We start from the raw sequence: 25,057 nt of genomic DNA on the forward strand, positions 1-25,057 counted from the left end.
TTTTCTTCTTCAGCGTTTAATACCATTGTTAATCTTGCAAAAAAGGAATTGCAAATTTCAGAATTTATATAGTAGTAAATTGTAATTTATAATTAATCTTTTTACGAAGAAAGCAGCCCTTTTTTCTCAATCTCTTTTTACCATGTGGTAAAGGAAAAAGAAAAGAAAGAAAAAGAGAAAAATAATAGAAAAGAAAGGGAGATTGAAGCTTTTGGGAAATAAATTCGACGAAATTGGAAGTGCAGACTCCGGCGGTCCCTCAGAAATTTGAAAATTTATTCTCGAGTGGGGTCCTCACCTTTCATCAAATTCAAATTTACGATTCCAACGGCTACTTTCCCCTCTATGTAAACAATATTGTAGTGGACAGTGGCCGGTGAATCTCAAACCTTTTCCCCACACCGCTCGCTCCTTTCCCCAATTCAATCATTTTTCGAATCGAATACAACAACGATTCTCTCACTTCTCTCAATCGCATCTTCGTTTAAAAGGTTTTCCTCTTTTTCCCTAATTTTTTGTTTTTCGTTTATGAATCCGTTTCCAATTCGCGATTCTGTTTTCTTTTTCTTTCTTTTTATTGTTTTATACAGGAAGTGGTTGTGGTGGTGGTGATTTTCTGGTAATTTTTGTAATTGAGGAGGAAAAATGGTGCCACTGACGCCTGATCAGTCTAAAAAATCGGGTGTTGGGGTTACGCCAACTCCAGCTCCGTTTCTGACTCCTCGTCCTGAACGGAGACGAACTGATTCTAGAGGATCTGATTCAAATTCTAACCATCATCAGCAGAACAGGGATAAAGAAGTTAATGTGCAGGTTGTGTTGAGATGCAGGTGAGATTTCTTTGTTTTTAGAGTACTTGTTAGGGTGTTAATGAGTGTTGGAAATTAGAAGTAGATCAACTGTCTGATTCTTTACATGATTTGCATACCCATTAGATTCGTTAGGTTAATGAAGGATGTCATGGGTTTGATTTTTTTGAACTTGAAATGCTTTTGAGAAGTATATACAGAGCATCATGGTTTAGAAGTTCTCTTTAACTTGGAATCTCTTATAACGTACTTGGATTTAATTTCCATATTTGTTTGGATTGCTTCAGAGTGTTTTTTGTTGTCTACATTCCTTTTGAAACCTAGTTTGGTGGATTTCAGAAGTACTGGCGAGTTAATTTTCTGAGTTTCTACTTATATGACCATGGTACTTTTGATGATCTAATATCTAGAACTGAAGTGGTGATGATGACTTGCTCGTGTATTTTCCTCAATAGAATATGATTGATTATTTATTTCTCTTAATGGTAGGCCGTTAAATGATGATGAACAGAAGTCGAATGTTTCACAAGTGATATCGTGTAATGAGATGAGAAGAGAAGTTAGTGTCTTGCAAAGTGTAGCCAATAAGCAAGTCGATAGAATCTTCTCCTTTGACAAGGTACGTTTCTGAAACGTTAACTTGGTTAACTCTGTGATAAGGGATAACTTGATTTGGTTATTTTAGCTGACTATGAATAGTTGTCAGGTGTTTGGTCCGAAGGCACAGCAAAGATCAATTTATGAACAAGCTATTGCCCCTATTGTGAATGAAGTTCTTGAAGGCTTCAACTGCACGGTCTTTGCTTATGGGCAAACAGGCTCGGGTAAAACATATACAATGGAAGGTGGGATGAAAAATAAGGTATAGATAGTCAAACAAGAACCTTATTTTTTATTTCCTTAAGCTAATTTAATTTATTCATTGTTTTTGACATGTATTTCCCATTACAAACAAACAGAATAAGGATCTGCCTGCTGAGGCTGGTGTTATTCCACGGGCCGTTCGTCAAATTTTCGATACACTTGAAGAGCAAAATGCAGACTATAGTATGAAAGTGACATTCTTGGAGCTTTACAATGAAGAAATTACTGATTTGTTGGCTCAAGAAGACCAATCACGATCTGCAGAAGAAAAGCAAAAGAAACCTATTTCCTTGATGGAGGATGGAAAGGGCGCAGTGGTTGTAAGGGGCCTTGAAGAAGAAGCAGTTTACAGTTTAAGTGAGATATATACTCTTTTGGAACGAGGATCTGCCAGAAGGCGTACAGCAGATACCTTGTTAAACAAGCGTAGCAGGTAAAACTTCAACATTATGTTGGGAATTTGGATTATTGAGAAAAATGTAAACCTGACATGTTTTGTTCATTATGTTCTATTATTGCAGCCGCTCTCATTCTATCTTTTCCATTACTCTTCACATTAAAGAATCATCTGTTGGTGATGAGGAGCTGATCAAATGTGGAAAGCTTAATCTTGTTGATTTAGCTGGATCAGAGAATATATCTCGCTCAGGTGCACGTGAGGTAAAAATTTGTGTATATGCATGTAACAAACTTGTAAGACAGATTTGGAATTGATAGACAGTCAAGTTCAGGATCTGCTAATTAAGTTAATAAGATAGTGTCTGACCAGCATTTAATGAACATGTAGCCAAAAGCCTTGTAGTTCAGTAGATATTTCTGTTGGTCAGATTTGAATCAATATGCACCTTTTAATTTTCAGGCACGAGCAAGAGAAGCAGGAGAGATTAACAAGAGCTTACTTACCTTGGGCCGTTGTATAAATGCACTGGTTGAACATTCTTCTCATATACCTTACAGGTACATCCTGAAATCTATTAATCTAACAATATCATTGGGCCACCTTTAGTATTTATCATTATTATTCTTTTGTAACTATTATTAGTGCTAATAACAATTTTCTGACTCCTGTCATGGGAAATTCTGTGCAGGGATAGTAAGCTTACCAGGTTGTTGAGAGATTCTTTGGGAGGGAAGACAAAAACTTGTGTCATTGCCACAATTTCTCCTTCTGCTAATTGCTTGGATGAGACTCTTAGTACGCTAGACTATGCCCATCGTGCAAAATATATCAAAAACAAACCTGAGGTTATACTCCCACGAACCTCCTAAAGACCTGCTCACTCTTACTTTTTACTCCTTTTCCCCATTTCTGAAATTGAACTTCATTGACAGGCAAACCAGAAAATATCGAAAGCTGTGCTACTAAAGGATTTGTATCTAGAAATAGAGAGGATGAAAGAAGGTTGGAACTCCATTTTAACTTACTTAGATTCAGTCTATTAACAGAAGAAGAGTAGAATATCCTTTTTGTTTAACATACAATAAAATTGTTGCAGACATCCGAGCTGCAAGGGACAAGAATGGTGTTTATATTCCACGTGAGAGATATGCTCAAGATGAAGCTGAGAAGAAGGTTGGTCGTTTTCTGTTAAAGAGAATAAAATGCCTGGAACCTTTTCCTTCTTTTATAATTTTGTCTCTCAAAACATTAGCTTTTCAAAATTTGATCAGCGGCCTAAGACAATTATGTGGAATTTGAGAGGCAGCATCTTCTACCCGCTTTTTTTCGATGTGTCATTGGTGCATAAGACTAAACCTGAAAATTTTAGATAGTAATTTAACTTTTTAAGACTTGTGATATTTGTTCTGCAGGAAAAATCTGAGAGGATCGAACAACTTGAAAATGATCTCAACCTTAGCGAGAAGGTCAGTTTTGCTCTGGATTTAATTGAGTTTTTTTTATTCAACATTATTTATCAAACTGCAAAGTTGGCTTTTTCGTACAGCAAGTTGAAAGCTTCCGAGAGCTTTATCTGGTTGAACAAAAAATGAAACTGGACATGGAACGGGAGCTCAAGGATTGCATGGTATGAATGTACCGAAGCATTGCTTCTCTTCTGTACATATATCTATATAGAATGTCATGAAATATTGGTTCTCATCTGTACATGCTTGTTCGTTCAGATAAATTTGGAAAACCGGAATAAGGCATTGTCTGAACTACAAGATGAACATGGGTTAGCCATTGCAGCCTTGAAAGAAAAGGAGTCGATCATCTCTCAGCTGAAAACCTCAGGTCTGTCTCTCAATCATTAGAATTTTTCAAACATTAAAATTTATGTATATATAGTCTGATTACTTTGGAACAAACAGAAAATTCCTTACTTCAACGTGCAAAGTCATTGCGCGTGGACTTGCAAAATGCCTCCGAGGATATAAGTTTATTATTTGATAAAATAGGTATGCCCTTTCTCCAAATAATTGAATTCTTGGATTGTTAAATGACCCTGACCCTATGTAAAATTATTATTCTCATCACTATGATGCATCTAAAGTCCTATGGTAGATAATGTAGAAGCAAAAAAAGCATTCGCTCGTGGAATTTTGTTACTTTAAATGCTAGCATTATGGAAACTATTACATAGTTTTATTATCTTAATAATTTTGGTTTCTCCCTATATAGACCGGAAAGATAGAATGGAAGCAGAAAATCAAAGTAGAGTCTTGACATTTGGCTCTCAGCTTGATCAGAATCTAAAGGATCTTCACAAGATCATCTTAGGATCTGTTTCTCAACATCAAGAACAGCTAAGATCCATGGAAGAACATGCACACACGTATCTTGCAAGTAAATCAGATGTAAGGAAAGGAAGAAATTTTGTAAAGTTCCGTTGCGCATGTGTGCCTTGTATCTGACTAATCATAACCTCCTCATTTTCAGGCAACTCAAATCCTGGAGACAAAAGTAGGAAAAATGTCACAGACTTGCTCTTTGGGAATAGCTGCCTTAAGACAGTTAATCAAAACACTGCAACAGAATGTTTCCAGCGACCTGGAACAGATGAATGCCACAGTTTCATCACAAGCAATAAATGTTGAAAATGTACGAAGTGCATGGGAATACTTTTTCGTTCCATTCATTTTCATCGATAAGTAACATGTGCAAATACTGACCATGCAACATGTGAAATTTTGTTTAGTTCTTAGTTAATGCAGTATTGGATGCCAAGGAGGTTGTCAAGGAGATTCAAAGTTCTCTTAGTGACCAAAAACAACTTATTGATCTCCATGTTCGACGCCAAGAGGAGGTAGTGTTCATTATTTGTAATACTGGTTTTTGATGGTTGTGAGCTTTATCAACAAATTTTGTTAAGTTTTGCAATTTAATCCTTGAAAAAAAAAATTCAGGGATTGCAACACAGTTTGGTTTCAGCACAGAAGATATCGAGTGCAAGTATGAACTTTTTTAATGAACTTCATTCCCATGCATCTAAAGTCATGACGTTGCTTGAAGAAAGTCAAATTGAGAGGTCCAATCAATTAGTGAATTTTGAGAAGACGTTCAAGGTAGCTAAAAGACAAATTTCAAATTGAAGTTTTTCATAGTTCTCTGTCAATTTATAACCTACTTCAATTTGTGGAACTTCAGGAGCAGGCAGAGAAAGAGGAGAAACAAGCTTTGTCAAACATTGCAGCTATTATTGCAAATTTGACATCCAAGAAGTCTGAGATGGTTGGTCAATGTTCTTTTATGTCATTAGCATATCTAAAGACTTGAATGAAGAAGCCTTGTGTGGTTTAACTTTTTGGTAAATTCAATAGGTATCGAAGGCATCCATAAACATTCAGGAATGGAACCTACAACACAACAAGATATTACAGCAAGAAATGTCCAGCATGCAGCAAGTGTCAAATCATGCCAAGAAGGACATGAATGAATATGTTGAAAAGGTAGAATCTCATTTCACAGAGAGCATGATCTCATCAAATGAGTCAAAGAATGTTCTGGAAAGCGCAATTGATGAATGGTAAGTTTTACTTGGAATCATTTTTTTGTGATTGCTCTGAAATGACCTATCGCATCACACAAAATGAATAAATGAAATTTGCTCTGAAAGATATATCTTTGTCAAATATAAAGTTCTTTTTTTTGAAAAAGTAGTCGAGTGTTAATCTATTTTCCTACACCGTGCAGCTCAAAGAGATTGGATCATTCTCAAAGACTATGGGAAGATGCGCAATCATCGGTAATAAAACTGAGTAAGAATGGTGCTACAGAGATAGAATCTTCAGTAAAGTGAGTATCTGTTTCCTTCAGTTTCTCATAGTTTCTTTGACTATGATTTACAAAAGTAAACTTTCTTCGTTTTTTTTCTGAAACAGGGCCAGTATTTGCAAAAATCATTTTGCACATGAAGAATTTGCAACTGTTTCTTCAACACTGGATGCTGATTTTGATGCTGAAGTCAGTGGTGTACTGGCTGCAGTGAATGGTACTCCTAGATACCTCAAAATTGTATTATTCCCCTTTTTAAACAACTGTGTTTCTTATGCTTATTTTTTGGATGACTTATGGCAGATTCTTTGAGATTGGACCATGAAAATAAAAAGGAGTTAGATTCCATTTCTATCTCATGCTTGGACGAGCTCAAATCCACACAAGATAACCATGGAAGAACGATATCGAAAATTCGAGACCAAGCAGAACAGTGTCTCATAAAAGATTATCTGGTTTGTCTCATTGCTTGACTGATCATATCTATATCTTTGTTTATGACAATTTTCATAATATGATGGAACTTCAATTGGGAACAGGTCGATCAGCATTCCAACTCGACGCCGAAGAAAAGAGCAATAGCAGTGCCAAGTCTAGCATCCATTGAGGAGATGAGAACCCCAGCACATCATCTGAAAGAAGGAATTTCAACAGAAAACAAGTTGAAATGGGGTTTGATAGAAGGAAAATTTCAAGATGGAGTCGTGTTGTTACCCTCAAGAGCTCCTTTTACAAATGTCAACTGAAAACATCACTTGTTTTCAGAAAGCTCTAATGGTCTAAAAGCTTTGTGGAGCTGTGGAAAAGGAAAAAAAGGAAAAAAAAAAAAAGAAAAGGAAAAAAGTGTTCATCTATTGATGGATATATATATCCTTTCATTTCATCTCAAGTTTGAGTAGTGAGAATAGCCAGATGACGATGAAATTGATTCATCTTCTTCTTCTTCACTTTTCTGTATGTGTATTATTTATTCTTTTTAGAGTTTAGTCTATTGATGGATCAGATATTACTCAACTGAGAGAGGTGAATATATATATATATAAAATATAATATTTTATTTATGTTTCCATCAAGCTAACTTTTTCTTCAAGTCAATGTTTGTACTGAAACTGGCAGTACCGGTTGACGGTTAGGCGCCAGCGAAGTTAATTGAAACCCCTCAGAAAGTGATTGAGAAGTTTCATCCTTCTCACGTGCTTCCGTCAGGGCCCTCCTCAGAAAGGCTACGACTTAAATTTGTCAAAATTTGCAAACTTTACTTCTTATTAGGAGTTAGATATAGGAATTAGTGACTTCGGTTTTAGAAGCATTTATTCTTTATGTTATTCTTATACCATGGTCTTGAGTGCCATCATTTTATAACTTCTCGTTCACAACTATATTGGAGCTTACAATTCGACTTCTACCTCAAAAAGTCCATTAATTTTGGTTTTTTGTTCTTTAAAATTTAAGCTATTTAAGTTTCTATATGTTATTAACTACATTTCACATGCATGCTTTTGTTAAAAAAAAAAAAAAGTTTTGGCTTTGATGTTTTCCAAAAAAAAATATTAGATTATGAACTCGAGTATTCTTTTCCCTATTTTTTAATGTGAAAACTATAATTATGTAATTTAAGAAAAACAAGTATGAAGTTCAAAAAAAAAAAAAAAAAAAAGAAAAAAAGAAGAAGAGAATTATTCTAAATTGTTACGTTCTTCCCTCTATATGTTTCCTTTCTAGATTAACTTGAAACATTTCGAGAACTAAATAAGTTTAGGAATATTTTTAAGTAAAATAAACTAAAATATTTACAACATATATTAAAATTTTAGATTCTATCAATGATAGATACTAATATACTTTTATTATTGTCTATCAATATGGCTAATAGAAGCATATCAATACCTATCAATGATAGAATCTAAAATTTTGCTATATTTTGTAAATATTTTATCAAAATTTTTCATTTTTAACAATTCTCCATACGCTTATTATTATTAAACTTGGATTCATGAATTTTGTCAAAACGTTCATACTATTGTACAAATACTCAAATCCCATCTTGATTTGAATATTAATTTAAATTTATAATTACGTTACATGTGTTAAATGAGTCTCTAAATTTAAATTTTTATTTAATATAGCCTTGAGGTTTAAAATTGTGTCAAAATAGGTTTAATAACTTTATGGGCTAAATAATATTCAATAGATGAGTAAGAGTTGCAAATGTGTTCATATTGGTTGGCAATGTAGAATTTGTTGAACTAATTTGAATGTCAAAAAACAAGTGAAGAAGAAGACATAAGGTTGGCTGCCACTTCCTTCTTGTATAGTTGTTGTAAATTCCAATTTAATCCAATAAGTTTGATTCATTCATATTATAACATATGAGTGGCTCCACCCTCTTAAATAAAACTATATATTCTTTTTTCAATACAAAGTAAACATTGATACAACAAGAATATTATTCTTTTCTATATTAATTAGTATCTAACTATACTCACTAACTTAGTTATTTATTTATTTATTTCGTAATTACCAATTTAGTTTCTAAGATTATTTGGAAACACTCAAGAGCGGTGAGATTTGTTGGATTGGTTGGTAGTTAGAATGACCGTTCTACATAGTGCATCCCAACATTTATTAGTTGAACATTTAAAGTTTAATAAACCATATGGTTTAAATCACATCCTAGTTTCTTGGAATGGTCTAGACCTCACCGGAGGTGGAATCAAATTCTGTTCTTCTTTCTTTTAGAAAGCTTTTTTTAACACGTCTTTGTAAATCTCAAAAGAGGAAAACAAACTTGTCCATTATCTTGTAGCTGCTTTATAGATTCTTCAACTAAGTCTTTTTTTAGAGGGTTTATTTCCTCTCTACTATCCCATCCTCGAGAGGTTGGTTTGGTTGGTTGATTTGTGTTCTATGTGTTTATGAATCTCAATTAAAAAAAAAAAAAAGTCTAATTCTTACTACAAGTGAATTTAGCTTAGGAGCCCATCCTCAACTTTATACTATTTATATTACATATATATAAAAAAAAAGCTGTAATAATGCTAATTCTAAAAGTTAGCCTAATAGTAAAATTATCTCTCAACCCCTTATGGACCCAAGTTCAAGTCCCATTCTTTCTACAATTGAACTTAATTTATGTTGTTGGTTTATAGTTTAGGAGTTTGGATATAGATTCTTGTTTCTATAGTCAAATAAATATCATAAACCAAATCCAAGCTAATCAACTACCAATTGAAAAATCACTTTGTTGTTAGTCAATATTGGACTTCACTAAACATGACAATTGAAATGATTTTTTTTTTGTAATATATATATATATATATATGTGTGTGTGTGTGTGTGTGTGTATGTATATATGTAATTCACACGTGGGAAATTATAAAATTATGATTAGTCTCATAATAATTCCAAAATTCCTTTGGCAGTGTTTTGTGAAACTCAAACACATCAATAGTTAAAACCATCTTTAATAAATAAATAAATAACAAATTGTGGGGAATAAATGAAGAAAGTCAAAGGACATATATATATATATATATATATATATATATATATATATATATAGTTTTTAAGGTTAGTTTTGATTTTGAAGGTTCCATGAAATGTGATGTATAGATGCAGTTGCCATACATGACCATTTATTGCTTCACCTACTTCACTTGTTTTTACACACATTCATATTACCTCATATTTTTTATTTTTTATTATTGGATAAACGATTGTTGCTTATATCCATTCTCATCTATTCTCATGTTTTGAATATATCTTGTTTTTTTTCTAAAAATAAAAAATAATATAGTTGTTTAAAGATAGTCATGAACTACTTAATTCTCAGAAAAAATCGACAAAGATAGGTGTGGAGACGCCATGTCTCATTTGTTTATATAATTGGTAACAAAATTCTTATATCTTAGATGGAATGTCCACGATTTCAATCTGTTAGTTCAAAGTAAATAGGTTTCTTGTGTCGTACTCTGAATGGAAATCGTGGATCGGGTTCACAGTTTTTCCATGATTTAGACTCAAATCTTTTTCTTCTCCACTCTTTTTGTCTTTATATATTAAAATAATATTATTTAAAAAAATTCGATAAATCTATTTTAAAAAAGTAATGTTGAATAAATCTTATGACACGTTTGATAGTTTTTATTTTTATTTTTAGAATATATGTATCTTATAAAATATGTTTAGTATCTTATAAAATATGTTTAAAAGCTATCTTAAAATCATATTTTTGTCAAAATGAGCTTAGTTTATCGATAATCGAGATGACATTTTCATCTTAAATATGAAAGGTTTCGATCCTTTATTATTGTAATTGTTGTACTTAATCAAAAAGAAAAGTGACAATGACGTTTCATATTAGAAAAATAACTTTTTAAAAAATGATCCATTCTCTCTCCCTTCCACCATCCTCATCTTCTTTTTCCTCTCCCCTTCTACCTTCCTTCCTTCCTCCTTTTGCAACATTTTAATTTCAATTAAACTAAAAACTAAAAAGAAAATAACATTATGACATCACGACACTCTTCCAAAAGTGAATAAGAGGTAAATATATGATTTTATGTATTGTTTGTCACAAAAGTGAGCTTAGCTACTCGGTGGCTAACATAACCTTCTTGCTAAAAGTCAAAGATTCGATTGTTCATCCCTATATACGTTGTACTAAAATTAAGAGAAAAAATTTGAGTGCAATACCTTACATAGTTTATAACAGCACTACGCTTGGGAATAGTTGCGTATTTTGATGAAGAAAAGGGATTTGATCAATCTATCGTTATCGACAAAAAAAAAATCATAATTATGTATTTTTTTGAATCAGATGCCCATGAAATAACACAAGACATAGTCCATTATTGTTTAAACAAATCCCAGCAGCCAAAAAATAAAGTAATTTTATTTAAACAAAATTCTGATTTTTCTTTAGTCAAACTAAAACCCCCAACTAAGAATAATAAATACTTAACACCAATCCCTTCCAATTTTCAAATCTCATCTTCTCCTTCCTTCTTCGTCAATTTCAGAATTTCCCCAACCCAAATTCGAACGCACACAGCTCCAAAATTTCTTCATATTCATACCCACATGGCAGCTAAGAGAATCAGAGAAGAATTTGGAACTTCCGACATCGCTAAATCCCTAACGCTTCTTTCTTATGGAATTCAAGAATCATCAGACCCTAAATTTCAACCCCAAAACGTCGCCCTTTTCGAGTGTAAAACCTGCAACCGCCAGTTCCCGTCCTTTCAAGCTCTCGGCGGCCACCGTGCCAGCCACAAGCGGCCACGGACATCGGTGGAAGAGCCGAAAGACACGGCGGATTTGAAACAGAAAATTCACGAGTGTGGTCTTTGCGGGCAGGAGTTCTCTTCCGGGCAGGCCCTCGGCGGACACATGAGACGGCACCGGGTGCCGCCGTTGGCAGTGGCGGTGGCGGAGAAGATTCCGGTTTTGAAGAGGTCTGGGAGTACGAGAGTTATGTGTTTGGATTTGGACCTTAATTTGACGCCATTGGAGAATGACTTGAAATTGCTCTTTGGAAAAATGGCCCCAACCGTTGATCTTGTTCTTTGATTTTAGGTTCTTCTTTTTCAAAATTGTTCCTTTTTTTTTTTTTTCCTTTTCGATTCTTTCATTTGTTGTAATTTATATACAAAGAAAAAAGAAAAAAGAAAAAAAAGAAAATACTTCTTAAATTATTTTGCAATGAAAATTAAAGACTAAATTTTGTTGTTATTATATTTGCAACTTTTCCCAATCTCTTTGAGTTGGAATATTAATTTGTTAAGTTAGGTGGCCATAAGGACATGTAAAAACTTTAGTTTAATAGGATGAGAAAGTCAAATTGTATAACTATATGCAACGATAAGTATTAATTATTAGAAAGTTAAAAAGGAAAGATTTACCTATGCATTTTGCTCTTTACTTAACCTTTCAACTTTTGTTGTTTCTCTAAATTTTTTGAATGTCCTTTTCTTAGGTCTAACAACTTTTTAATAGATTGATTTCATTTTTGTCGATTGTGTATGATTGTTAAATAAGGTTGAAGCCCAATTTGGTTAGAACACACCATAGGGCTAAAAGCCGTAAAAACGTGGAAATAGTAAATTTATGGATAGAAAAAAAATTAGTAATCTGTTAAATTATTTTGATTTATGATAAAATTAATTGTCATAATTGTACTTAACTAAATCTAAAAAACATATATTGTTCCAACAATCCCAAAAAATATCTCATTAATTTCAACCTCCACTAATTATTAGGATACAAAATAAAATGTATTAATTTTATATTCTTAAATTGAATTCTTAAAATTATATAAAGATAATGGACAATTTATTAATTTCAGTTTTTTATTTTTCAAATTATTTACAAAAAAATATACATAAATTAATTAATTTTATATTCAAAATTGAATTCCTAAAATCATGCCAAAAATAATGGATAGCTATTAATTTCACCATTTGTTATTTTTTAAATTATTTACGAAAAAACATACATAATACATCAAGTTTAGATTCTTAATTTGAATTCGAATTCTTAATGTTAAAGTTATTTAAGTTTGGAAAGTAAAAGAAAGAAAAAAGAGGATATAAATTTTATAATATTATAATATAATATAATATGAATTATATTATCATTATTATTATATCTTTTTTAAACCCTAAATTCATCTTCTTCTTCATCTCAGGCGCAGCCCCCACTCTCATCTTCTTCTCTTCGAAATCACACGACCCGTTGCTGCCCCTGCCTTTCTCCTCTCCACCGAGATCTCCCGCGACAATCTCCCTTCGTTCGTCGAAGCCGCCACCGTCACCTTAGTTCTTCATCAAGCTCTTGTTCGTCGTTAGCCCAAGCCGCCACACTCCGAGCCGCTCCCCTTTCCGTCAGCCATCTCCTCTATGTCGTGATGTTCAGATTTAAAGCGAGTGGACTGTGTCTGCTCCAACTAGTTGTCGCATCTCCAAGAACTCAGTCGCCGTTGTCACGATCTCCCATTCGCGTGGAGCTTGTTGCACCATCCATCATTCTCCGTAGCACACTGCCGCACCAAGGCGTGCTCACCTCGCCGTTGAAAAAGCCTCCATCCTCGAGCAATCATGTCCCAAGCCGCGTGCGTCATCCGAGCCGATCTTCTAGTTACTCGAGCTGCTCGCCTCCCTACTGAGCCATTCGAGCATTTTCTTTGTTACCCAACCCATGTAGGCTATTCTCTTCCAAAGTGAAGAAAAAGGTGCTAGAGATGTGAAATGGTGGGTGTATTGTCTCTGTTAATTATAGAGTATTTGTGGATTCTATTACAAATGTATTTAGAAAGCACATTTATCAATTAGATAGGAGCATTTAAGGCATTGTTCTCTCATTTATTATTTAAAATTCTTTTGTTTTATTATTTTGTTAATTTAAAAATGAAATTATCATTTATCCAAAATAAACCTCTAATTTTACTATTCTTCTAGTCAGCCCTTGATCCTTTGTATTTTATCATTATTTCTTGTACGGGAAACAAAATATCCCCTTCCATAATTTCCAACATTTTATTAATTACATTCTTTTGTATTTTTTTTAAATGATTTTTTGTAAAAGAAGAAAATCATTAATTTAATTCATGAACTTAATACAATATCATTAGATTAGTTTCCCACCACAACATATAACATATATTCTCTAAAACCATATAGTGTTTTTTTTTTTTTTTTTTGTTGCATAATATAATATATTGAATCATTTTGGTAATGTGAATTACATAAATAAGTATTGGTGTGGCCTTTGGGAGATTCTTTGTCCTTTAATTTTGCTTTTGGTATGATGTTAATGACTTTTTAGATGGAAAAAGCACACACAGTCACACACCATATTCCTCAAATTAGTGCATATAATTATTTATTTCTTTTTTAAGTAAATATTTTCCCAAAAATTTATACTATTTAGGGAATTCCAAATTTTAACGAATATGTCTATTTGGTCTATGTGTTTTAAAAATGAACATTTTTAGTTTCCATATTCATAACAATAGACTTATTTAATTTTCGAGTTTTCAAAATGTATTTCTTTAATCAATGAATTGTAAAACTTAGGTTTATAAGGTCCTAAAAGTATTTTATGTTTATTTTTAAAAATAATTATATAGTATTTAAAATAAAAAAAAATAGTTTCATATAAGATATGATTTTTAGAAGTTATTCTTCTAAATAAAAATGTCATATAATTATTTAAAGTAAAAATATAAAGTTATTTGAGAGACATTTTAAATCTATTTTTGAGAACTCATGAATTAGAAAGATACATTTTGAAAACTCGCGAACCATTTGAGTCTATTTTTATAAACACGAGGACTAAAAAAATCTACTTTTTAAACTCATAGACCGAAGATACGTCTTCATCAAAACTTGAACACTAAAAAAGTACCTTTTTTTTAAATAATATAAATTTTAGTAAAATATTTTCTTAAATTCCAAAGCTATAAATTTTTAAAACTCAGGAACCAAACACACATATTCATTGAGTCACATATCTTATGTGCATCTTATATTAACATCATACCGACAAATTCTCTCTCAAAAATAAAATTTTATATTTTCAATTAAATTATTTTTAATTTATATAGAAAAACTGCTTTAAATAATTAAAAAAACTAAAAAAATGATTATAAATATATCAAAATCTTTTTCCATCGATGATAGATTAAGATAAACATCACTTTTTTTATTTATCATATTTAGATAATTGTGGATAGGAATCGAATATTCTATTATCATTACTACTAAAGCCTCGTACAATAACATTAACGATTTTCATCTAAAGCTAACATTAAGAATATTCTTTTATCATTTATGAAAGTGTAAGGATATCTTTTATACAAATTACAAAGTTAATGGAGCATTTTATTTGATAATTTAGCTTAACTTATATATCAAATAAAAAGTAAGTAAATAATTTCAATAAATTAAAGTAGAAAAAATTATCTATTTAATCTCCAAATTTTAAAATATATATGTTTGATAATTGAGCTTTAAAATATATATTTTTAGTTATAAAAATAGACTGATTTAGTCTTCAAAATTTTTAATATATATCTCTTTTGTTCTAAGCTCTTAAAATGAGTTTAAAATATATTTCAAGTGCTTTTATATTTTTACTTTAAATAATTATATATTATTTTAAATTAAAAAATAATTTATGAAAATCAAATACTCTCTAAAACTATTTCTAAAATTTTAAATATCGCTATCGGAAAAAATGAAACAAAAAATACTTCTAAAATCTTTTAAATCTATGTTTAAAAATTCAATAACTAGAAAAAATGCATTTAGAATTTTCTTTTTAAAATAAAAACAATTAATAAATTATTTACATTTTATAAAACAAAATTAATAAAAGACAAAATTCTTATTATTTTTCTAGCAAATATTTTTGTAAAATCGACCATTTCCGTCTTGAAATTTTGTGACCAAATGAATCTAATCTCATAAATTTATTCGTAAGAGTTTGCGTACTAAAAATTATCTTTCAAATTAAATATATAAAATGAAACAAAAAATTAAAATAGATTTCTTTTTTTCTTAAAAAAATAGTAATGGAAGAAGAAACCCTAAATCTCACAAATTCAATCTTAGATCTCTCTGTGCGTCTGTGACCTTCTCTCCCGATTCCCTTCCCAACCGCTATCTTCAATACCTCTCCGATCTCTGTCGCCGACGCCGGTACCTTTCACTACATTAGTCCCCATCCTACAGGCCTGCCGGCACCAGCTTAGGCGGCATCTTTCTCTCTCCACCAACTATCCCGCCAGCGGTAAACTCTCCCTCAATGTTGCCTCTTTTTATTTTTAATCATATGTTCTTGCTGTTTTTTTAATCATGTGTTCTTGTATTGCTGTAAATCATATCAAAACGACGTCCATCGTACCTTCTGCTCGGAAATCAATTATGTTTGTCTGTTTTATCTCTTTGAAAAGTTAATTTTTAATAACCTTTTCCTGCTTAACCCCTTATGGAGATGATCAATTTTCGCGATTCGATGCACATCCTCTCATGTGTTTTGTCATTTTTTCTGCAGTATTTTCATTTATTACGATGGCTGATGCTCATGAAACTGATAAGAACATTGAAATATGGAAAATTAAGAAGTTGATAAAAGCACTTGAAGCTGCAAGAGGTAATGGGACTAGCATGATCTCTCTCATCATGCCTCCGCGTGATCAAATTTCTCGTGTTACTAAGATGCTTGGTGATGAATTTGGAACTGCTTCAAACATTAAGAGCAGGGTGAATCGTCAATCTGTTTTGGGCGCTATCACATCTGCTCAGCAGAGACTCAAGCTGTATAACAAGGTTCCTCCAAATGGGCTTGTGTTGTATACTGGGACAATCGTGACTGAAGATGGAAAAGAAAAGAAAGTCACAATTGATTTTGAGCCTTTTAGGCCTATAAATGCATCTCTTTATCTCTGTGACAACAAGTTCCACACAGAAGCCCTGAATGAATTGTTAGAATCTGATGACAAGTTTGGCTTCATCGTCATGGATGGTAATGGGACACTCTTTGGCACATTGAGTGGTAACACACGTGAAGTCCTTCACAAATTTAGTGTTGACCTTCCGAAGAAACATGGAAGAGGAGGTCAGTCAGCACTTAGGTTTGCTCGTCTTCGGATGGAGAAACGGCACAACTATGTTAGGAAAACAGCAGAGCTTGCCACCCAGTTCTTTATTAATCCTGCCACTAGTCAACCTAATGTTGCAGGATTGATACTGGCTGGATCAGCTGACTTTAAGACGGAGCTTAGTCAATCAGACATGTTTGATCCCCGTCTTCAGGCCAAAATACTTAATGTTGTCGATGTCTCTTATGGAGGGGAAAATGGATTCAATCAGGCTATTGAATTGTCATCGGAGATCTTGTCTAATGTAAAGTTTATTCAGGAGAAGCGCTTGATTGGAAAATACTTTGAAGAGATTAGCCAGGACACAGGGAAATATGTTTTTGGTGTTGACGACACACTGAAAGCTCTGGAGATGGGTGCTGTTGAAATACTCATTGTTTGGGAAAATTTAGATATCAATAGGTATGTATTAAAGAATGCTTCCACAGGTGAGATTGTTATAAAGCACTTGAACAAGGAACAGGAAGCCAATCAGAGCAACTTCCGTGACTCTGCCACCTCTGCTGAGTTGGAGGTTCAAGAAAAGATGGCGTTACTGGAATGGTTTGCAAATGAGTACAAGAAGTTTGGTTGCACATTGGAGTTCGTTACCAACAAATCACAGGAAGGATCACAGTTCTGCAGAGGTTTTGGTGGTATTGGAGGAATTCTTCGTTACCAGCTTGACATAAGATCGTTTGATGAACTATCTGATGGGGAAGAGTATGACGATTCTGAATAGCAATCAATCAATCACTCCCCGTTGCTGGTGCAGATGGGGGATCAAGCGCTTGCACCAGCGCCCAGGGTTCGCGGAGGTTAGTCTTGGTTTGAACTGGAAAATTTGTGAAGGCTTTTTATAAGGTTTATTTAGTTCCTACCTCTGGACGCTTGTTCTTGTTGGTGGATTCTTAATTGATACCTATATAATGCCTCACATGCTTCAATCAATGTTCTCTCTACCTGTAGGGGTTATGTCCTTTTGATCTGGATTTGGCTGTCTTATCAAATTGATCGTTGAGGATGCGTGCTCCAATCTTTTGCCACAGTGCTCTGCCCTTGTTCTCGTGAAATGGTTGCTGTCTACAGCAGATACTCACTCAGTTACAAAAATGTTTTGAAGTATTGCAATAACTTCAATGCCCGCTCGTATGCTCTGAACTTTTTGAGTTTGTGTCATTTCTGACTATTTTTCGTTGCTGGTAAACCATGTCAGTTGGATCTGAATTCATATATGCATTTTACAGTATTTTGATGGTTGTTTTTGTTAGGATTTGGTTTTTTTGGTCTCTGGGAATAATGTTTTTCGAATTGAATTGGAAAACTAATAGTCTACAAAATTGTTTCTGAAATAACTTTCTTAAAGTTGCATCTAAACAATATTTAAATAATTGGATTTGTTTCTATAATGTTCTTATAGGGAACATTTATATTTAACTATTTTTTCTATAAGTGCTTAATTAACAAGCTAAATGTGAATTGAAGCCAATGTCCAGAAATCAAGATAGAGTCAAATTTCATTTAGGAGACTTTTAGATTCAATTTTAGTACAAAAAAGCATAATAATGACCCCTTACAAATTTGGTGGAAAAACATATGCAATTTTATTGTAAACATGTTTTGTTATACCAAAAGGTATTTTTGTATTTCATTTTTTCACACATGTTTTCGGTAACCAATTCAGAAAATTAGATTCTAGTCTAATCATATAAACAAATTATTTAAAATATGTGATTTTTCATATTTATAAATAAATAATAATCTTTGTTGTAGTTGCTAATATTTAGTCGACAAAAAATTATCATTAATTGAATATGATTTTTTTTTATAGAATTATATAATTTATAATTACATTACGTTTTTAGAAAGTGAATTGACCTCATTCATTTACAAGGAGAGGAATAAAAAAAAAAAAAAAAAAGAACCAATTAATAATCCCAGGCTTAAAACTCTAAAATGTTCGAATCATGATTCAAAATCTACAAATTTGTGGTTCGTATTTGGAATAATGAGCAAAGTTATTAAGTTTGTTTGAGGAGTTATTTAGTTGTGAGACCTACCATACTAAGAACTAATAAAACAAGAGGGTAAGGATTTTGTTTTTGTTTTTGTTTTTTGAAGTTGCTTTTACAATTCTGTAGAAATTTAGTGATACTATTTTAGTATGCAAGTATTTTTAATAATTTTTAACAGTTCAGTTCATGCTTAAAAAAATTCCATGCAAGTTGTTGTTGTTGTTGTTGTTTTTTTTTTTTTTTTTTTTTTTAACTATTTAAAGTCTTGTAGTGTACACACTTATTGGATTCTTAATTAATTGATTGATATACCATTATATGAAATTTAATTAAATCTTAACAATAGTTTTTTCATGATAAAAGACTAAACTTTTACAAATTTTAAATACACGAACTAGATTGTACTCAAATAAAATGTTGCATAAAATTGGAAATACACATCAACTTCTTTTTTAATACTAACTAAAGTATTAAAAAAAAAAAATTGAGATTTGTATCAATGAGACTTCGGATCTCAAAATTAAACAATGAAGTTCACATTTAAAAATATTTTGTGTTTGGATCCTAAATTTATAGAATCCTAATCAACAGATTCTGACATTACCATTACTAAAATATAATAATAAATCTACGTTAATATCACAATTAATAGAAGATTTTCATTTTTAACGAGACTTAGATTCTTCAATTGATACAAAAAATGAAAAATACAAACAAAAAGTTGATTTTGAAATTTAAAGGCTAAATTTCAAATTTTGGTGAGTATTTTATTTAAGGTTATTTTGTAAATATTTTAAGCAATTTTGTCAATTACAATAATTTTTTTTATTTAACTATTATCTTTCATACTAAAATATGTAAGTTCTACCATCATCGATCAACAAAATGAGTAAGAAATTATTCAATTTTACTAAAAGAACCTTAACTCAATTGATACTAGTGTATGTCAAGAACTAGAACTAAGACATTTTTGGTTCAAATTCTCCCGCCTTATTTATAAAAAAATAAAAGAAATTATTTAACTTTAAATTTCTATAGAGAAATAATACTTAGAAATGGAGTAAAATACATTGATAAGTATGTGTAGAGTATGAAAAGGTAATATAATATCAAATGGTGCAAAAAATGGAGGAACCCTAGATGGTGCAAAAATTGTGTAAAGTTTTTAACTTTTGTTGTTTGGGCGATTATTTAAAGTTATTTTCTTTAGGATTCAAAAAGCTTTTCGAAAGATAATTGATTCAAGGTTTTCTTTACAATGGGTAAATAGTTAATTATATCATGCTATAATACGATATTCGTCGAACTTCTTCTTTCCTTTGTGAGTTTTACAAATCAAAATGCTAAAAAAATAAGAGGATTTTTAGCAACTCCTTCATCTTCAACCTAATCTCCAATAAGTTGCATAGTTTTAATTAGCGATTCTTTTTAGCTTTCATTTGAGAATACGACATACCATACCACCAAATGAATCATGTAACGAAAAGAGATCTTTCATTCAATGTTATCTTTCCAAAACATTACAACAACCTTCTTAACCATCGATCCCGAGAAAACCCTAATGTTACAAAATTAGATAAAAATATACTGAAAATTAGAAATCAAAAGAAGCGTTTGTTACACTTGGTGAAGTGAGTACATGAGGGACATAGAAAGGACCGGAAGTTATTTAGAAAATTTTTAAACAAAATCTAAAATAACTTTATAAGTTTTTTTTTTTTGCCACTAATTTAATTCCAATAATTAATCTCATCAATCATTTTTGCTCAATATTCTTTAAATCAACACAAATATTTGGTTCAATTGTTAAACTTTCCATCTTGTTGTCTTCAATTGTTTGTTTTGTGGGTAATTTCAAGTCTTCATTTGAGGAACAATTCTCATCTTTGTTTTTGCCCCAAACAACAAGGTATAGTCCCACAATTATCACAACAGCTCCAAGTACCCTGCAAAATAAAATTATTTAAACTTTTTTTTGAACAAGATACTTAGATTGAAATAAATAACAAGAGTGATCATAAACTTTACGTTAAATCTATAGTAAAAGGAAGATGAAAGTATAATTTTACCTTCCAAAGTAGAGACGTTCGCCTAGAATAAAGGAACTCATAATGGCTACGATGACCATACTCAATGGACTAAAGGCAGTCACAAAAACAGGTCCTTTGTCTTTCATCACTAGTCCTTGAATGTAATAAGCAAGTCCTGAACAAAATATTCCCTGCCACAATTTTCAATATTTTCATTAATAACATTTTTTATATTCTCTTTTCATATTTAAAATTTGATTTTGAAAGAAAAAGTCGTTAGTTTAATTGGAGGACTTAAAAGTTATGCATATCTAATACATTTCTTTCACTAGCACCAATGTTATGTTTTTCTTTTTTTTGCTATGATTGCAAACAACTCTTTTACGTGGGGAAGAGGGGAAAATCAAGTTTTTGACTTTAAACTTGATAGTACATGTATGTGATTTTTGTTTACCAAAATATTAGTTTATCATTGAAAAAATATTGGGATATAATATGTCAAATTAAAAAATAAAAAATGATAACTAGTAAATAGAATTTAAAAAAAATGAAAAATGATTGTAAATAAAAAAGACTATTAAAAGTATTTAAATTTTTAGTAAAATTTCAAATTATATATGAAAATGTGATATTGGTTGATTTTAATAAAATAAAAAATAAATAAATTGAAACAAGAAATTAGAATAGATGATTTCTTTTTAAGAAAAGAGAATGATGATGAAATTCTTACACTATAAACGGCGGCGAGTAATTTAGTTCCCCAAGTAATGGACCAAACGGCGGGGTTTCCTCTTTCCATCACTAAAGCCACCACAGTTCCCTCCGCAGTTCCCAATAAGCAAATCCATGCCGTAAGAGAGAGTTCAGCTGGGTAAGCCTTCAATGTTATTGCCTGTGAAATCCCAAATGATTTATCAATGATTCCTTTTTCCTCTCAAAAGTGGTGGGAAAAAGTTGGATTCTATTGTTGTTGTTGTTGTTGTTCTTTTTGTCATTTGTCACATGGTCTTAAATTGGAACAAAATCTTGTGCGGAAGGGAATCCATCAACAAAAGGGGTTTTGTTATTTGTCAAAAGGGATTATGGATGTGGGAATCTTGTGAGAAGGACAAAGTGTACCTGAAGAATCATGAAACACGCCCAACTGAAGCAACCAATTGTGATCATAATCGAACCTTTGATTGTATGTTGAAGGCTGATTTCACCGCTTTGTTGTGGGTTGGTTGCTCTTTCTTTAACCCAAAATAGCTCTAAAATTGGACCTTTCATTAGTGTCATTATCATAGCTCCTCCGACTGTTGCTACGGTTCCCACTATCTTAGCTTGGCTTCTGATGCTTTTGATTCTTACTTTCTCAAGCCTGAAAAAGTATGTGTTAGTTTACAGGAATTTCACTGAGAAAGAGAGAAAGATGTTTGGATTTTGCTTATTTGACTACCTGAGAATCCAAGCCATTACAAAGGTAATGGCAGGAAGAATATTGCACATGGCAGCTGCAAAAGTTGCCGTTGTGTACTTCATTCCCAAGAAATATAAGTTTTGATCAATCACAGGCCTGCCAAAAAGGGTAGATATAAAATTTTATGTTGTTGGAGAGTTGATCATTTTGTCTAAAATTTTTGGGACGTAGGGTAGTACTCTAGCAAGCTGAGGACCATTAACTTGGCAAAGACTGGAATTGTCATCTTTGGTCTGACCTTCCTGGGAAAAGAAAAAACCGCCTTAGTCTTTTAGTGCATCATTTAAAGGGTCACTTCATGCATGCATGTTGTAAACTGTTTGATTAAATGCCAATGAAGGAAATCTGAGTCGAAAATAGAGAAATACTTGTCAAAAATCAGTGCAAAAGGAGCTATAACAATTGTGGCAACTGCATGGCGATAAACAACTAGAACATAGTTGCTCATTCCTTGGTTCAGAGCTGCTTTAGATAGAATGTCCATTCCTGCAAGACCAAACTGCAAGAACACTACAGCAAAAAAAGGCTTGGCTGAGACACACCATTGGCTAACTTGGGAATTCATCCTGCTAATAGGATGCTGAAGCTGAAGCTGAGAGAGAACAGGTGTGTCGGTACAATTTCTTTAATGCCTCACATTGGTTATGCTTTTATAGGAAGTAAAATGCATAAAGCATATGACACATATCTTCTTTCTGAAAACTTTCAAGCTCATGGGAATCTATTAGGTATAAAAACATGATTAGAATCGTAAACCCACTTCACAAATACATGTTAAGGAGGAAGAATAATGTGATTAAGAAACTTAATGTTTAATTTGATAGTGCTTTCAATTATTCAATTATCTCTCTGTCACTAAGTGATCATTGATCTCATGCCCAATCACCCTTCTTGCTATTGTGCCAATGGTTTGGGCCCCAGAGTGGCTAAAGTTCCCCACTTGCTAGAATATTAATATATGCACCATTTCAAATCAAATATTCCTAAAGAATTTCATTTATATATATATTGGTAAGAAACCAAGCTTTCATACCAAAACATTTTTTTTGTTTGATTATTTGATTATTACACAGAATGAATTTTATTTAGTGCACTATGTATATGTGTGCACCCATATATGCACCAAAAATTCTTTCCCACAAACTTTTTTTCTCAACAACCAAGTGGAATAATAACGAAGTGAACTTTGCTTTTAATACCTATTGTATTTTAATTTTATTCAATTTTGAGAATGATTGTGTTTGCAACAGATATCAGTCATCAAAACCAATTTACACAACCAAATCTTGGTGCAGATTACTCTTTCGAGAACTTTCTTTTTCATGTCCTTCACACGTGTGACTAAGTTGTGAGTTTTTTCTTAACCGAAGGTTGCCAAAAGAATAAAAACTTTCATCAGAAATCCTATTTAGAGAAAACACATAATTTTTTTCTTTTTACTTGATCTATGCTATGTGTACATCTTTTGATGATCAAGGTATTGGGGTCCCAGCCCATGCATTATGTTCATGGCCAGCCACACCTGATCTTCATGAGGTTTTGCTCTTCGTAAGAGCAGCTCTAAGAGATCACATCACAAGGACTAAATTATTAGTGTTCCGTTTGATATTGATTTCCTTTTTTGTTTTTTGTTTTTTAAATGTTTGTTTTCTCTCAATTTTCTTACTTTTTTTTGCACATTTCTAAATCTAATTCTTAGTCAAATTCGGAAAATATTGATAGAGAATGGATTTAAAAAATAACTTATTGGTTAAAATCGTATTTATAAACTTACTTTTCAAAAACCAAATGGTTATCAAACGAACCCAAGCCTCTCACCTAAGGGTTGAACCCCAAATCTTGGAGTGTTATCCCTAAACATCCCAAAGCATATCACTTTTGACACCTCTTAGGGTCTTGTTCTATATTTTTCATTTTTTTAAATTGCTGACTAGATTATCAATAGTGGTTAAAATTAGCCTAAACCCTTCATATTTGTAGTTATGCCAACTAGCTATTCCCAATAGATTTTGTTTATGCATGCATTTATATCTGATTTAACAAGAGATGTAGATATGAATTAAAGATTGAAACACCACATGTACCATTTGGATCAAGAGGAATATCTATGACATATTTCTAACTAGAATTTTCTTTTATCTCACTTTCCTATTTGGATGCTCACTTCCTTGATTATCTTTTTAGGCCTTCTTTTCCTTCGCCTTCCCAGTGCATTACTTGAAAGTTGAAAGCGTATAAAACGATGAGATTACATTACAAGATAGTGCATGCTAGCATATTCGTTTGCTTCAAAGTTTTCTCTTTCTTAATGGGATTGAAGTATGGGCTGTTGTGTACACTTTTTACGTTATTACCATTTCCTGCATGGGCTTTTCGTTTGTAACATCATCTATCTCGTTTTTGCACCATAGTTTTTAAAACTGCAGGATAAGCTTTGAATATTCAACTCTATGTAACCACATTCGTGACATGTTAGGGTATGATTTTGAAATAGATAAAATCGCTTTTGTCATGTCCAAAATCACATTGAGACATGCCTTTTTAATTCCATTTTTATGGTATGAAAATCACATTTAAAATTATGAATTCAAACATTATAGATATGTTTGGAAATGATTTTCAACATGACGAAAGCGATTGTTTAATGTTTTTCAAAATTGATTCTGAACATGCCCTTCATCCCTTTTCGAAAACGGAATTGCTTGATTTGATGACAGGTTCATTAAGGCAGGGAGTTTATTAATTATTAGTGCTGAGTAGGTTTTTTTCTCTGTCTTGATCTTTGTTTGTACACTTCTTTCAGTTGAATATAAAACTTCGTTACATTTGTCTTTTCATCACAAATTTTGCCCCAAAAAAATGCCGTCTTTAAAAAGCAATAGAAAACGATTCTTGCATGGTTAATAAACATCAATATAAAGTGCAGTGTTTTTTCTTGCACTCAAGACAACATCCTTTTGATAAAGGAGTTCTTCTGGGAATAAAAGGTTTTTGACCACATCTTTTGAATTACTTTCTGTTT

The 25,057-nt window shown here is 32.0% G+C and overlaps 4 protein-coding genes across 5 annotated transcripts; 3 read left to right on the forward strand and 1 right to left on the reverse strand.

Annotated features, from left to right (window-relative positions):
• Positions 1-166: 166 nt before the first annotated feature.
• Positions 167-6,950, forward strand: LOC103489944 (kinesin-like protein KIN-5B). Its single transcript, XM_008449294.3, has 24 exons — positions 167-491; positions 591-830; positions 1,299-1,428; positions 1,516-1,671; positions 1,769-2,106; positions 2,195-2,333; positions 2,533-2,630; positions 2,762-2,918; positions 3,006-3,075; positions 3,170-3,246; positions 3,486-3,539; positions 3,620-3,700; positions 3,798-3,909; positions 3,987-4,073; positions 4,297-4,472; positions 4,555-4,716; positions 4,814-4,921; positions 5,022-5,180; positions 5,263-5,346; positions 5,436-5,641; positions 5,809-5,910; positions 5,997-6,106; positions 6,193-6,344; positions 6,429-6,950. Exons 2-24 carry the CDS (start codon positions 646-648, stop codon positions 6,633-6,635), a joined length of 3,150 nt encoding a protein of 1,049 aa, XP_008447516.2. The 5' UTR covers positions 167-491; positions 591-645; the 3' UTR covers positions 6,636-6,950.
• Positions 6,951-10,669: 3,719 nt separating this feature from the next.
• Positions 10,670-11,622, forward strand: LOC103489951 (zinc finger protein ZAT11). The gene has a single exon (XM_008449304.3). The coding sequence runs from the start codon at positions 10,690-10,692 to the stop codon at positions 11,458-11,460; it is 771 nt and encodes a 256-aa protein (XP_008447526.2). The 5' UTR covers positions 10,670-10,689; the 3' UTR covers positions 11,461-11,622.
• A 3,817-nt stretch (positions 11,623-15,439) lies between these two features.
• Positions 15,440-17,801, forward strand: LOC103489959 (eukaryotic peptide chain release factor subunit 1-3). 2 transcript variants are annotated; one of them, XM_008449314.3, is made up of 3 exons: positions 15,440-15,681; positions 15,946-17,349; positions 17,501-17,801. In XM_008449314.3, exon 2 carries the CDS (start codon positions 15,963-15,965, stop codon positions 17,271-17,273), a length of 1,311 nt encoding a protein of 436 aa, XP_008447536.1. In that variant the 5' UTR covers positions 15,440-15,681; positions 15,946-15,962; the 3' UTR covers positions 17,274-17,349; positions 17,501-17,801. The 2 variants fall into 2 exon arrangements, with proteins under 2 accessions (XP_008447536.1, XP_008447544.1); XM_008449322.3 differs by having other exon boundaries at positions 15,448-15,681; positions 15,946-17,395.
• A 2,222-nt stretch (positions 17,802-20,023) lies between these two features.
• Positions 20,024-23,000, reverse strand: LOC103489968 (WAT1-related protein At2g37460). Its single transcript, XM_008449332.3, has 7 exons — positions 22,404-23,000; positions 22,215-22,277; positions 22,015-22,131; positions 21,696-21,936; positions 21,307-21,468; positions 20,616-20,767; positions 20,024-20,492 (listed from the first exon to the last, which is right to left on the reverse strand). Exons 1-7 carry the CDS (start codon positions 22,598-22,600, stop codon positions 20,303-20,305), a joined length of 1,122 nt encoding a protein of 373 aa, XP_008447554.2. The 5' UTR covers positions 22,601-23,000; the 3' UTR covers positions 20,024-20,302.
• Positions 23,001-25,057: the final 2,057 nt, after the last annotated feature.

The sequence above is a fragment of the Cucumis melo genome, chromosome 8 (assembly GCF_025177605.1).
Source record: "Cucumis melo cultivar AY chromosome 8, USDA_Cmelo_AY_1.0, whole genome shotgun sequence".
In the NCBI taxonomy this organism is placed as follows: domain Eukaryota; kingdom Viridiplantae; phylum Streptophyta; class Magnoliopsida; order Cucurbitales; family Cucurbitaceae; genus Cucumis; species Cucumis melo.